At 32.3% G+C, this 14545-nt stretch overlaps 2 protein-coding genes across 2 annotated transcripts; both read left to right on the top strand.

Annotated features, from left to right (window-relative positions):
• Window positions 1-3907: 3907 nt before the first annotated feature.
• On the top strand, window positions 3908-5475 carry LOC123906009 (chalcone synthase 6). The gene is made up of 2 exons (XM_045955835.1): window positions 3908-4214; window positions 4339-5475. Exons 1-2 carry the CDS (start codon window positions 4037-4039, stop codon window positions 5328-5330), a joined length of 1170 nt encoding a protein of 389 aa, XP_045811791.1. The 5' UTR covers window positions 3908-4036; the 3' UTR covers window positions 5331-5475.
• Window positions 5476-6019: 544 nt separating this feature from the next.
• LOC123906010 (chalcone synthase 2-like) lies at window positions 6020-11326 on the top strand. The gene is made up of 3 exons (XM_045955836.1): window positions 6020-6234; window positions 9354-10113; window positions 10209-11326. Exons 2-3 carry the CDS (start codon window positions 9936-9938, stop codon window positions 11198-11200), a joined length of 1170 nt encoding a protein of 389 aa, XP_045811792.1. The 5' UTR covers window positions 6020-6234; window positions 9354-9935; the 3' UTR covers window positions 11201-11326.
• The last annotated feature ends 3219 nt before the right edge of the window (window positions 11327-14545 follow it).

Here is a 14545-nt window from a genome sequence, read left to right as displayed (position 1 = left end):
ATTGATCTAGTGATTTGGTGGTAATCATATCCATAAGAACTTTTGAGTCATTCTTCACAATCATGTAAGATAAACCTTCTCTCTAAACAATGTCATGTCCAAGAATAAGCCCTACATTTCAGCATGCAAAGCATCACAAGCTCTGATCTTACCGCTAAAACCATTCTTACGGCTAAAACCATTCAGCCATCTACCATCAGTGTCTTGGGAGATCCCGCCACAACCCAAAATATCAATGTTCCTTTACAATCCCCATCACAGCTAGCTAACTGGTGTGAAATACAAATATTGAATTAGAAAAATGTATTTATTATATTTTTGTTTCTTTTCTGTTACATGAGATTAAAAATGAAGACGCGAGGATAGAAAGCAAATTAGGCTGTGCTTATGTGGCTGTGCTTATGCGGGTGAAATGGCTTATGTGGCTGTGCTTAGGCTGTGTTTTTTTGTTATTTGTTGATGCAATTTAGTTGCATCATTATTATAGTTTTGATTAGCTTTGGTGTTGTTTTAGTCCCTTGTACCTATTCAAAGCGATTTTTTGTTCACTTTTCTGATTTTGGCTAGGCATGTTTTGTGCCTAGCCGAAATCTTATTAACACATTTTGCCTATTAGAAAAAAATAGAGCAAAGGAAAGATAAGGGTTCATTAACAACAACCATAGGATTGAAGTTGTTTGTCCCCAACTTAGCTAGGATATCATCACAATAACTCCCTTTGAGAAAATTTCAATAACATGAATTCATTTGCTGCAGTCACAGTACTAGGCAGAGACGAATTATTGCAATTCAATATCTTCAATCAATTGACAGACAGAAAACAAAAAATGGAGAAAAACAAATAAAATACAGTTGATTCTTCAATAAAAATTACCATATAAAATTGGTGTTCGAACTTGAGGCTGATCCAAGCCTAATACTACGTCTTTTAGGCTATTAGGCTATATAAGTCTCATATTACAACCTCCAAGGTATACTCTATTCTAAACCTTGCTCCCATATCAAGGACATATTAACTTGAGCGCTAGAGAGTTTGCTGGTACACCTCCTCCATTGGACCCAAAAATGCCTATTCCGGTCAATTATCACCATCAAAAAGTCCGAAGAACTACCATCCATCGGTCCGCCATCACTATTGTCAACCTGCAAATGTCTATTCTGGTCAATCATCTCCATGTAAAGCTGATACTGGAGTTTTAACAAATACTATTAATGCTACAAATAGGTAATCGGAGAAGATGAGTTTGCAATTGAAGAGTAAGGCTTTATTTGCGAGTGTGTGAATTTGTATGTTCTTTTTCCCCTATCTCGTTCGCACATGCATTGATGAATTTAGATTATACTACTATGGTTTTATATATAAGTTAAATTTGATTTTTTAGATTCATTGAAAAATAATGTATCTATTATGCTTCAACGAAATCGGAGGTAGTATTAACTTTCTCGTTGGTGTATGAGATTGAGCGTATAACATGTGATCACAGTTATCACGTCCACGTGGAGTCCAACTGTGCATTTAATAGCCACATAAGTAGCCACAAAATGACTAATTTGAGTATCGTTTCACCAAGATTTAGAGTTATGTTGAAATTTGCATGATCCGAAGAACTATTATGCTTAAGAGAAACATTGTCAAGTAACATTATTTTTATTCATAAGCGTTTACAGAAGAATAAATCTCACAAAGTTATGATAATTTTCGTAATAGTTTCCTTCAATCTTATTTGACTTGCCACTACTTTATTGGTGTTAGTTTCCCACTTAAAACTTGTTTTTTATTTAATTTTTTTAATTAATTTAATTAAGTTAGAGAATATTATTGAATTTATTGAATTTATTTATTTATAATCAATAACATAGTATTTTAATAACGTAAGTAAACTTGCAGCCATGTTTTTGGTCTGAATGTGGGTAGGTGGCTTTGGCTCAAACAATTGACCATTCAAATCCCAACTACCCCAATTAGATATTTTAAAATATTAAGTTGGAAGAAAATAAAATTGACAGACAGTTGGGACAAAATTATCCCCCTTTTTTTATTAGGTTATAAATCAGTCCTCGTGATACTTGCCTCTCATATTAGCTGTTTTTAATATCTAACTCAATTATATCAAACATGATTTGGATCATTTCCATTAAGATTTTTTTATTTTTTTTATTTTTTTTATTTTATCATTTTGGATCTCAATTATCTAACATAAGAGAAACAAATAAGAATTAGATTATAATAAATTATAAAAAAAAATGTATGATGCATTTTAATGGTGGAGATTAATAATGAAAATAAATTGAAAGAATTTTCAATGAAGAGGATTTAAATTCTTAACTCCTATACTGTTATTATGATTGAAAATTTTTATCTGAATTTGAATTTTGGATCTTACGGTTGTATTTTAAAATTTCAATTTACTTTTTTTTTTTTATGGAATACTAGCGGGCCAGACAAGCGCGTTCCGCGCCTGCCTGTGTCTAATTTATGATTGTTGGAAGACCTTAATAAGAAAGAATTATTATGCAGTTATAATATGTTACGTTATTAGATGCCTTATTAGATCTATTGTGTTATTTAAAATTTGAATTTAAAATAAAGAATAATTTGAACAATATAAAAATTTCATCCCAAATTCACCTATCCTTATTGATAAGTGTTGTTTACTATTCATCTATGGATGAAATAAAATGTTAAAATATATAAAACTAACAAGACAAAAATAGTGTACAACGTTACTCAACAACTGGGGACAAAGGTTATACCTGATTGCATGGTCTAATTGCAACCGTAGATTCCTTTAATATTTCTAACAGGTTACGTAGTAGTAGTTAGGAATTGACGCCAAATTTGAAAATGAAATCATGAAAAATAGTAGTTCAAGTATTTTGGTTCTAGGATTGCAACAATATTTTTTTTTGAACAAGAGGATTGCAACAAATTATTTTGAATTAATTGATATTATAATTAAGGGCTTAAATTTAAGTGATTATTGAACTCTAAAAGTAAAATGTTTTAAATGAATCTGAGTTAGATCTAAAAGTAAATTATTTAAGCTATTTATAAAATTTTACTTATCTATTGAATTTCAAATTATGAAAGTTTACGTCTCCCACAAATTGAATTTAATTGATTAATTAACTTTAGTTAAAGACTAATCGTTCACAAAAATTCAAATTTGAATTTAAGTGTAACAACTATCGATAATTTTTTTTGCCTAAAATAAAAAAATATTCATTCATTTAAATTGGTAGAGTAAATCAGATTCAAGTACAAAATTTAATATCACACATAAAAAAATGAATTATTGTCAATAAAAAAAAAGGAAGATGAATCTGTAAACACTAACAACGTCCAATCCAATTAATAACATAAAACAACTTACTCATTCTACAAATAATGTGATAAAATCAAAATGACAGAAATATTTATGCATCGTTAACGAACTTAAATTACTCTGTGAATTATTAGTTGATCAAATTGATTTGTCAACTCGAATTAAACGAACACCGCAATAAAATGAAAAAACAAACCAATACCACACAAAGACGGAAAAAAAACGAACACCACATGAAGATGGAAAACCAAACAACATTACACTAGACAATGAAATCACAAAAAAATCTAATCTACGTAGATGAAAAAAATGATTTTGTCTTATTAAAAATGGAATCTATCAAACATTAATATAAGTTAACATGTTCTTATACAAGGCTATTAGTAAGTATGATGCATGTACCGTAAGAATAAGATCCCTCAAAATAATAATTCCGTAATAAAATATAATCAATTATTGTTGAATAACAAAAGCAAAACTACAAGTCGGTAAGGACTAAAGAAAGTGTCATGCCACCAAACTCTTGGACAGTCATAGTATTATTAGTATCAACTTGTGTTCAAGCACGTGAACTTCAGCTACCCTCCAATATATTCACTCTCACCACTCTTCCCTTTCATTCATATATATATAACCCTCTCACCTCTAACATATTTCCACAACAACAAAGTTTCCTCTGTTATAACTAACTAACTACTAAATCTATCAACATGGTTAGTGTTTCTGAAATTCGTAAGGCTCAAAGGGCTGAAGGCCCTGCTACCATTTTGGCCATTGGTACTGCTAATCCACCTAACAAGGTTGATCAGAGCACATATCCTGATTTTTACTTCAAAATCACTAACAGTGAGCATAAGGCTGAGCTCAAAGAGAAATTTCAACGCATGTGTAAGTATTATTTGCCTACTAAATTGTTACATATTATTTGCATTAAAAGATATATTACTATTATATATGTGATAGACTTTGGTATTACCTAGGACTAATATCATTTTTTTTATAACTAATTCAGGTGACAAATCTATGATCAAGAGCAGATACATGTATCTAACAGAAGAGATTTTGAAAGAAAATCCTAGTCTTTGTGAGTACATGGCACCTTCATTGGACGCTAGGCAAGATATGGTTGTGGTAGAGGTACCTAGACTAGGGAAGGAGGCTGCAGTGAAGGCTATTAAAGAATGGGGTCAACCAAAATCAAAGATTACTCATTTGATCTTTTGCACTACAAGTGGTGTAGATATGCCTGGTGCCGATTACCAGCTCACAAAACTCTTGGGTCTTCGCCCGTATGTGAAGAGGTATATGATGTACCAACAAGGATGTTTTGCAGGTGGGACGGTGCTTCGTTTGGCCAAGGATTTGGCTGAGAACAACAAAGGTGCTCGTGTGTTGGTTGTTTGTTCTGAAGTAACCGCAGTTACATTCCGTGGCCCTAGTGACACTCACTTGGACAGTCTTGTTGGACAAGCACTATTCGGAGATGGAGCTGCTGCACTTATCGTTGGTTCTGATCCAGTGCCAGAAATTGAAAAACCTATATTTGAGATGGTTTGGACCGCACAAACAATTGCTCCAGACAGTGAAGGTGCCATTGACGGTCATCTTCGTGAAGCTGGACTAACATTTCATCTTCTTAAGGATGTTCCTGGGATTGTCTCAAAGAATATTGATAAAGCATTGGTTGAGGCATTCCAACCATTAAACATCTCTGATTACAACTCAATCTTTTGGATTGCACACCCGGGTGGTCCTGCAATTCTAGACCAAGTAGAGCAAAAGTTAGCCTTGAAGCCTGAAAAGATGAAGGCTACTAGAGATGTACTTAGTGAATATGGTAACATGTCAAGTGCTTGTGTATTGTTCATCTTAGATGAGATGAGAAAGAAATCGGCTCAAAACGGACTTAAAACCACCGGAGAAGGACTCGACTGGGGTGTGTTGTTCGGCTTTGGACCTGGACTTACCATTGAAACCGTTGTTCTTCATAGTGTGGCTATATGAGAATGAGAGACTTGATTGGTTTTTATTGTATTGTATTATTACTATTGATTTAAACCTTGCTTGAACTTCCATTTAAGAATAAATATATGGAGTTCAATATGTACCATCTATGTTAAATGACATGTCGTTAATAGCTTTTATTTTAGTGTCTGTGTTTTCTTATTTTACTAGACTATTTTATTTTAGTATCTGTTTGGTTTAAAATAAATATTGTTCTCTTAACTAATAAATAACGTATTTGAATGCATTCAATCGATTGACTTACTTTTGATTGAGAGAATAATCAAAATGATAAATATTTTTTTGGTATAAATTATACTTTTTTGAACACTTTAATACCCCAACTTAGGTCACAAGCAAGTGTTACCAAGTTCGGCAATCTTAATGATAATTTTAAAATCATTAGTCTATGTGACTTTTTTTATTAGTAAAGTATTATATTTTTAAAGGTGTAGGACATTGTGTCAAAATGATGTAGGACATCTTTTTAGGCAAAAGTATTAGGAAATTATTGTTCCATGATAAAGCTGGCAATCAGAAATGCTATAGGGACACAAACCCCCAACAAAAATACAACACATCAAAGGGAACGTTTGTCATTTTGCTCTCCAACAAACCTCTCACACGTGAATGATGTCACTTCTCTTTTACTTTTTATATGTTTCTTTACCACACGCAGGAAGAGAACGAAGAACAACTTGCTCTTCACCATTCACGTCCCCTCTTCTCTCCTCTCTGCCAAACCCCTATTCTCCCTCCACCACCATTCATCGATGCCATCGATCTCCCACTACAACTTGTTCTAATCGAATTATATCATTTGATTTGATGCAGATTCGATTTGAAACTGTTGATTATTGCTGGATATGGGGTAAATTTTTGGATTCAAGTTCCTATACACAAGGTAAGATCTGTTTGTTGAATTGTTTTTAGTTATATTAAGTTAATTTTATCAATTTATCGCTAGTTTTGATTTTATGCTTGAATGAATTTGTTGAATCTATATGCTTATTATGTTACATTTACGAAACATTTGTTGAATTTATTGATTTTACGAAAATTTTGAGTTCAAATTTTAAATTGCAAACTTGTTATGTTATATAGAAGATGAAGTGAAAATAAAATCTGCATAGAATTTGTTGTTAAATATTTGATTTGCAGGAAATAGAGTTGCACATTGATGTGGTACTCATCTCATGAATTTACTACAATTTGTTATTCATCCATCCTACTCTCAACATGTTTCGTTTCCCCCCTCTGTTGTTATAGGAACTTGTTTGTATGCTCTCTTTATTGACCATAGTATTATGCTCAACTTAAGTACATGAATCAAAATGTTAAATGTTAATTATCTTAATGTTGTGTGTGTATTAGTGCAATAGTTTGGAGGTGAAACAAACAAAAATCAACAGAAATCACAAAAGCCCCAATTTATACCCTAAATCATGCATATCAAATAACCGTAAGCAAAAGGAAAATTAAAATCAGAATCTTTTGAAGAATAAGGAGAAGAGCAGAATCAAAAGGACCAATGAACTAACCTTGAATCGAATGAACGAGTTCAACGTAGTAGACTGATTTAATTTCGTCAAAGAGAGGGGACGATTGTGTTAGGGTTTTGTCCAGAGAGGGAGAAGAAATTTTGTAGAAAGGGAGAAGCTTCAAGCTGAGATGGAGAAGACGATTTGCAGAGGGTGAGAACCGGTGAGATTTTCGCCGGAGAGGGAGAAGCTCTGTGTGTTTTGGTGGTGTGAAAGAGAGAAGAAAAAAAAAATTAAAATATAAAAAGGGAAAAGGAAGTCACACGTGAGGTAGAGTATAAAGCTAAAGTATAAATGAACAGTTTTCTACTATGTTGTATATTTGTTAGAGATTTGGGTCTGGATAGCATTTCTGGCAAGCAATTATATGGAAACAGTAAGTGACAAAACCTTTCGGAATTAAATTTCTTGCATCACATAGCTAATATTTTTAATCGTCTAATTTAGATTAACAGTTAAGATTGTTGAACTGTGTTAAAATTGATTAAATTTGAATTTTTCGATCTAATATTAACGGTTGTGATTAATTACTGTATAAAACTCTGTGCATGTTTCTTTTAGAACAACAAATTCAAATCCCTAATTCTACGCCTATACTTTTTCAAAGGGTCTATGATGACAGTCAATTATAAGTAGTAATTTAGAGTAGTTTTAATAGCAATTGAAGTCCAAAAGCAAGCAAATACTTGGAAAAGTGAAGTTACTTGGCCTAGAAGCAAGAAAAGTGGAAAAAGCAGCAAAAAAGGGGGAAAAACGTAATAAACAGCGCAACCATCGTACATACGATGAGATCCAACGTGGCACGATGAGAAGGCGGTTTAAATTGACGAAAATCTGCAACAAATTTTTCCCATCATACCACGTTGAAAGACGGTTGAAGAAAGCAGAAAATTTGGAGAAAATCTTTCATCGTACCGCGATAAGATCCATCGTGGCCATGATGAGACAAAATTACACGCCATCGTGGCCACGATGGGTGCGCAAAAAAAGCTCAAACCCAGCTGAAAAACTATAAATAGAGTCTTCATCCTTCACAATTATTCATTCAGAAATCACTCAACAATAGTGATACTCAAGAGAGAGTTAGGTGAACTTTAAGTAGGAGGCAAGGAGGGCCAAGGAACTTCAAGGCCAATAAGGTCTTTTCTTTATTGTCTTTGTAATTTATTTTTCCTAGGTTAGGTGGAGTCGATGAACTCCCTTACGAATGCTTGGTTTTGTATAATTGGGTATAAATTCTATTGTTCCTATTGAAACTCTTTTATTGTCCGGTTTTTATTCTTTATTTTAATAATGATCACATTAGAATAAAATCTAAGGAAATTAGTGGATATCGGATAGGAAACAAAGCTAATTATCCCGAACGAAGGACGATGTGCTAAGGTCCAACATGAGACCATTAAATTCACTATTTGGGTCTTAGTTTAGGATTAAAGCTAAGTCAAGAATGATAAATTCTACTTGAAGTCGGAGTTAAGACTAGTTTGAGGCACATGTGACAGCTTGCGACACATTGGCTTTAAGGGTAAGGATACCTAAGTTTAAACGAAAAAGTAGAACCGACTGAGGCGATGATATTTAAGCAGAGTAAGACAACCTAAACTAGGCTCTAACCAGTTTGTAATAGAAATAGGGAACGAGTGCTTCTGAACCTAGTTTATAAGTTTAATCCTGATAGAGGGGAACAAGGGAATTAACCACCAAACAGGAGTAAGAGAGAGATTGGAAAATACTTAACCACCCTGCGTGGACACACACACCTTTATTTATTTTATCTGTCATTTATTTTCCTGCAATTTACTTTTACCCGCACAACTATCTCTAAACAACAAAGCGAATGCAAAACTATTCATAGGCGAAACTAGCAAATTTGGCACAATCATTGTGGAGAACGATAACTTATAACTTTATTACTTGGTTGCGATTCTGTGCACTTGCAGAGCCACCATCAGTCTACTATTCACAGACAAAAAACAGTCATTGTTAAGACTAAGATTTAAACAATAACGACTCACCGGATAATTTAGTCTTTGTAAAAATAATTTTATTTTTATTTTTCAAACGTGTTTAAGTCGTTGATAAATGAGATTATTTCTTAGTGTTTCATACATAACTAATTTCATTGTGATCATTTCTTTTAATTTCACAAATGAACAAGAAAATTTCTCTTTGTGATCTGTTTGGGAAGATACATAACTAATTTATAAGTTCATTCGACTAAAAATAACACGTTTTGTAATCGTTTTTTAAAAAGAACTTATATCTTATTTTACTAGCTTATAATTTATTTTTCAAATGCTATTTGAAGTAGCTTATGAGCTTATACATTATAGTTTATCGTATTTTCTTCCAATTCTACCCTTGCCATCTTATTTTAAAAAAACATATTTCTTTTATGTCATTTCATATTTATAAGTTAGTTCAACCGTTATAAGCTTATGATATGATATAAGATAACTTATCAGCTATCCACTTTTTTTAGTATGCAGAGTCATGACGGTTTTATATTTTAGAAGGAAGGTAGTATTTGTTTGTAACATGGTGAATTCTACGATACACTTGCCGAAGGGGACAATTGTGATAAGTTATCTGTATATCTATTAGAATTCTTCACCGCAATAGTATACCGGTACATATCCATATAAAATCTGTACCGAAATATTCACATCGTAACATGTACCTTAATTATTTCCCCAAATAAATGCAAAAATATAGGCAATTATTGGTGTGTCATTAAACAACCACAAAAAAGAGGGTAGATTGGGTCTTGAAAATCATGCGGAAATCTTCCACCAAACTCCTTACATTGAATGACTAGACACAGCCTCTAGCATCCATTGCAAAAGTACCTAATTTCGTTGGTTTGAATATAAAATCAAAATGGAAAGTGTTTTGTTTATTCAAACACGTGATGCTCAACTACCATCCAATCCACCATCTCCCTTTCCAAATCTTCCATTCTTCCATTCATATATAAACCATCTCACTCCTAATATCTTTCCACAACAACATTGAGTTCAATTATTTACACTACTTTAATTACAAACATAAGATATATTAAGATATGGTTAGTGTTTCTGAAATCCGTAAGGCTCAAAGGGCAGAAGGCCCTGCAACCATTTTGGCCATTGGCACTGCTAATCCACCTAACAAGGTTGATCAGAGTACATATCCTGATTTTTACTTCAAAATCACTAACAGTGAGCATAAGGCTGAGCTCAAAGAGAAATTCCAGCGCATGTGTAAGTATTATTTGCCTATCAAATTGTTACATATTATTTGCATTATGTATATTAATATTGTAGCACTAATGTCATTTTTTTTATAATTAATGCAGGTGATAAATCTATGATCAAGAGCAGATACATGTATCTAACAGAAGAGATTTTGAAAGAAAATCCTAGTCTTTGCGAGTACATGGCACCTTCATTGGATGCTAGGCAAGACATGGTGGTGGTAGAGGTACCTAGACTTGGAAAAGAGGCTGCAGTGAAGGCAATTAAAGAATGGGGTCAACCAAAGTCAAAGATTACTCACTTAATCTTTTGCACCACAAGTGGTGTTGATATGCCTGGAGCCGATTACCAACTCACAAAACTCTTAGGCCTTCGCCCATATGTCAAAAGGTATATGATGTACCAACAAGGTTGTTTTGCAGGAGGCACGGTGCTTCGTTTGGCTAAAGATTTAGCCGAGAACAACAAAGGTGCTCGTGTTTTAGTTGTTTGCTCTGAAGTCACCGCAGTCACATTTCGCGGCCCCAGTGATACTCACTTGGACAGTCTTGTTGGACAAGCATTGTTCGGAGATGGAGCTGCTGCTCTCATTGTTGGTTCGGACCCAGTACCAGAAATTGAGAAACCAATATTTGAGATGGTTTGGACTGCACAAACAATTGCTCCAGACAGTGAAGGTGCCATTGACGGTCACCTTCGTGAAGCTGGACTAACATTTCACCTTCTAAAGGATGTTCCCGGGATTGTCTCAAAGAACATTGATAAAGCATTGGTTGAGGCATTCAAACCATTGGGAATTTCTGATTACAACTCAATCTTTTGGATTGCACACCCGGGTGGTCCTGCAATTCTAGATCAAGTAGAACAAAAGCTAGCCTTGAAGCCTGAAAAGATGAGAGCCACTAGGGAAGTTCTAAGTGAATATGGTAACATGTCAAGTGCATGTGTATTGTTCATCTTAGATGAAATGCGGAAGAAATCAGCTCAAAATGGACTCAAGACAACTGGAGAAGGACTTGAATGGGGTGTATTATTTGGTTTTGGACCTGGACTTACCATTGAAACTGTTGTTCTTCATAGTGTGGCTATATGATATGTGTGGTTGATTTATTTTAATGTATTACATTTATCTTGCTTGAACTTCCATTTAAGAATAAATATGGAGTTCAATTTGTACCATTGATGTTAATTATTATTTTAGCATATTTTTTGTTGACAAGTGCATTTGTTATATGTTTAAAATAAATATAAATATTGTCATACCTCTTGACTATTAAATAACATATTTGCATAGAATAGTAAGTATGTCTCAGTTTTTCATATAAAAATGAGTTTATAAAAAACTATTATTAGCTATAAGATTATGATAAACTAGTAAAATAAGCTATAAGTTCTTTTTAAAAAACGTTTAGCAAACATATTTTTTTTGGTCATATGAGTTTATAAAATTGATGCATTCACGCATTTGGTGTATCTATAGTTGTTGGATCGAAATCGAACGGTATAGATTTTAAGTTATATATTTTTTATATATGAAATGTTAAAATCTATATTAAAATTTGAATTGTCCGATTTCCATTTAACGATTACAAATAGATTAAATTCGTGAATACAACAAAAACTAGATGGAGAAACCGAGATTTCAACACCCATCATTCTATCTCTTTTTTTTTTACCACTCTATTTCTCTTTCAAGATATCAAATGAATGCTTAAGTTTGCATCAAACATTTTACTTAATTAATGGCAACATGGTATTTCATTATTCGCACCCTGGGGTTGTAGTGCATGTGACTTGAGATTTCACAAAATAAGTGAATAAATAAAACAAAATACTGGTCAAATTGTTTACAAAAATAATTAAAATAAAACGGTGTTCTAAGTCATGGGAGTATTCGCCACCAAACTTCATACATTGTAAGACTCAAATCATGGCCACACAAACAGATCAGTTTGCTTGCCAACAAATTTTTTTACCTCAAAATCAAAAATAGTGAACACAAGACTGAGCTCAAAGAGAAATTCCAACGCACGTGTAAGTATTTTTGCCCTTTATTTAACTTTTTTATTTACATACTTTTTGCTAACATTTGTATATAAGCTAGATCAACCGTCATGTCCAACCATTGTCCACTCATTGTTGGTTAAATTGTGCCGTTAACTTTTTTTGAATGGTAAAATCAATTATCTTAAACACAAGAAAATCATGTTAACATATTAATGACAATGATGATGATGATGTAACTACGAAATATGTTTTAAAATGTAGTAATGTAATATGTGTGACAAGGTTACGTCCATAAACGCCTCGCACACCACACACACACGCGACTGGCAGAAATGCAAACTTCGCAAGCAAGTCATTGTCCATGGCTCACCCGTCTTCTGGACCACAATGAGACAGAAAAAGTAATTAACAAATCTGATGTAAGGTAAAAATACAACAATATAATATACAGATGAAGTCATATCAAGATGTTTGAAAATTTCTCTTTTTATTTTTTGTAGCTGATTGAATCGGATTATAATTTTGTGCATATTTCATATTTGTCATAATCACGGTAAACTACCAAACATATTTGAGATATAAACAATTTTTGTAATTCACAATAATTTTTTGTAAATTAATATATAATACCAAACATATACTATATAGATATTATGATATCTACCTATTGATATTATTATGAGTTGTGTGGACCGAAAGAAATCACAGATTGTTTAGGGGCTCAGCAAACTTGGTGCATCATATGTTGGACAAGATCAAGATTTTCTCTTATAGGTGGTTGAAAATGACGAGTAGCACTTTAACTTTGAATCGCCATAGTTGGTGGTCTAGTCCTTTGCTTTGCATAGGCCTTGTATAATTTCTTTTGGTTTCTGTTTTTGATTTTATTTGACTTTATTTGTAACCTTGCCTAGTCTTCTTGGCACATCTTGTGCTGAAAGACTATTATTTATTATAGGGTAAATGATCATTTACCCCCCTGCAAAATAAGCAAATTTTCGTTTACCCCCCTGTGCATATTTTTTTTCTGTTTACCCCCCTGCAAAAAATAAATTCTCTCATTTTGCCCCCTGGCTGTACAGCAGGTCATGTGACTGTGCAAATCTGCTGACGTGGCTTGTACACATGGAAAAAATCATTTATATTTTTTAAAAAAATTCCACGTCAGATATTTTTTTTTATAAAAAAGTTAAAAAAAATTTCCTACAAAATAAAAAAACCAATTTTCTTATTTTCTTTTCCCAAAATTAAAAAAAAATTCCTACAAATAATTTTTTTCCTGCAAAATTTTTAAAATTATATTTGTTTTCCTACAAACGAATTTAAAAAAAAAATCCTCCCAAAATAAAAAAAAACGAATTTTCTTATTTTACTCCCAAAATAAAGATTTACTCCGAAATAAAGTTTATTTCCAAATTAAATATTTTAAAGATTTATTTTCAAATCTCTTTGAATTAAAAAAAAACATAATCTTTAATTTTTAAAAACAAAACTTTATTTTTTTTGTTAATCTCTTTGAATTAAAAAAAAAATAGAAGAAGAAGTTTTATTTGTGTTTTCCTCTTCTACCAAAATTATATGTGATATTAAATTATGCAGCAAAAAAAATAAAGCAAAATTATACTTCAATTCTTATGTGATATTAAATTGTGCAGCAACCTTAGCTTGCACTATATCTGCAACACTAAATTATGCAAACAAAAATAAAGATTCTATTTTTTTTAATTAAAAGATATTTGAAAATAAATCATTAAATTCTTTATTTTGAGGACAAAATAAGAAAATTTAATTTTTTATTTAGGCAAAAAAAGTTATTTTTGTACGAAATCTTTTTTTTTATTTTGTAGGAAAAAAATTATTTGTAGGAAATTTTATTTTTAATTTAGGGAAAAAAAATTCGTTTTTTTTTTTGTAGGAATTTTTTTAAAAAAATATATATATTATGTGACAGGGAATTTAAAAAATAAATATAAATGATTTTTTCCACGTGTACAAGCCACGTCAGCAGATTTGCACAGTCACATGTCCTGCTGTACACCCAGGGGGCAAAATGAGGGAATCTATTTTTTGCAGGGGGGTAAACAGAAAAAAAATCTGCATAAGGGGGTAAACGAAAATTTGCTTATTTTGCAGGGGGGTAAATGATCATTTACCCTTTATTATATATCTTATTTTGTCTTGTTCAAAAAAAAAAATGACACCCTTAAGGGCCCCCACAACACACTTCAGCCTTCTTTTAATTAAGACTAAATTACATTTTTGACTCCCTAATTTTCACAAACTTGGGATTTTAACCCCTTAACTTTTAAAATAGCACTTTTGACCCTCTAACTTTAACAAACTTACAATTTTGACCCCTAACTTTAGCCTATTTTCAAAAGGATGGCCCCACTGAGTTTGACTAAGTCAACACACATGTGGCAAGTGAGTC

The sequence above is a fragment of the Trifolium pratense genome, linkage group LG2, assembly GCF_020283565.1.
Source record: "Trifolium pratense cultivar HEN17-A07 linkage group LG2, ARS_RC_1.1, whole genome shotgun sequence".
NCBI lineage: Eukaryota > Viridiplantae > Streptophyta > Magnoliopsida > Fabales > Fabaceae > Trifolium > Trifolium pratense.
The sequence above is the reverse complement of the archived record's forward strand: the minus strand, read 5'-3'. Positions and strand labels throughout refer to the sequence as shown.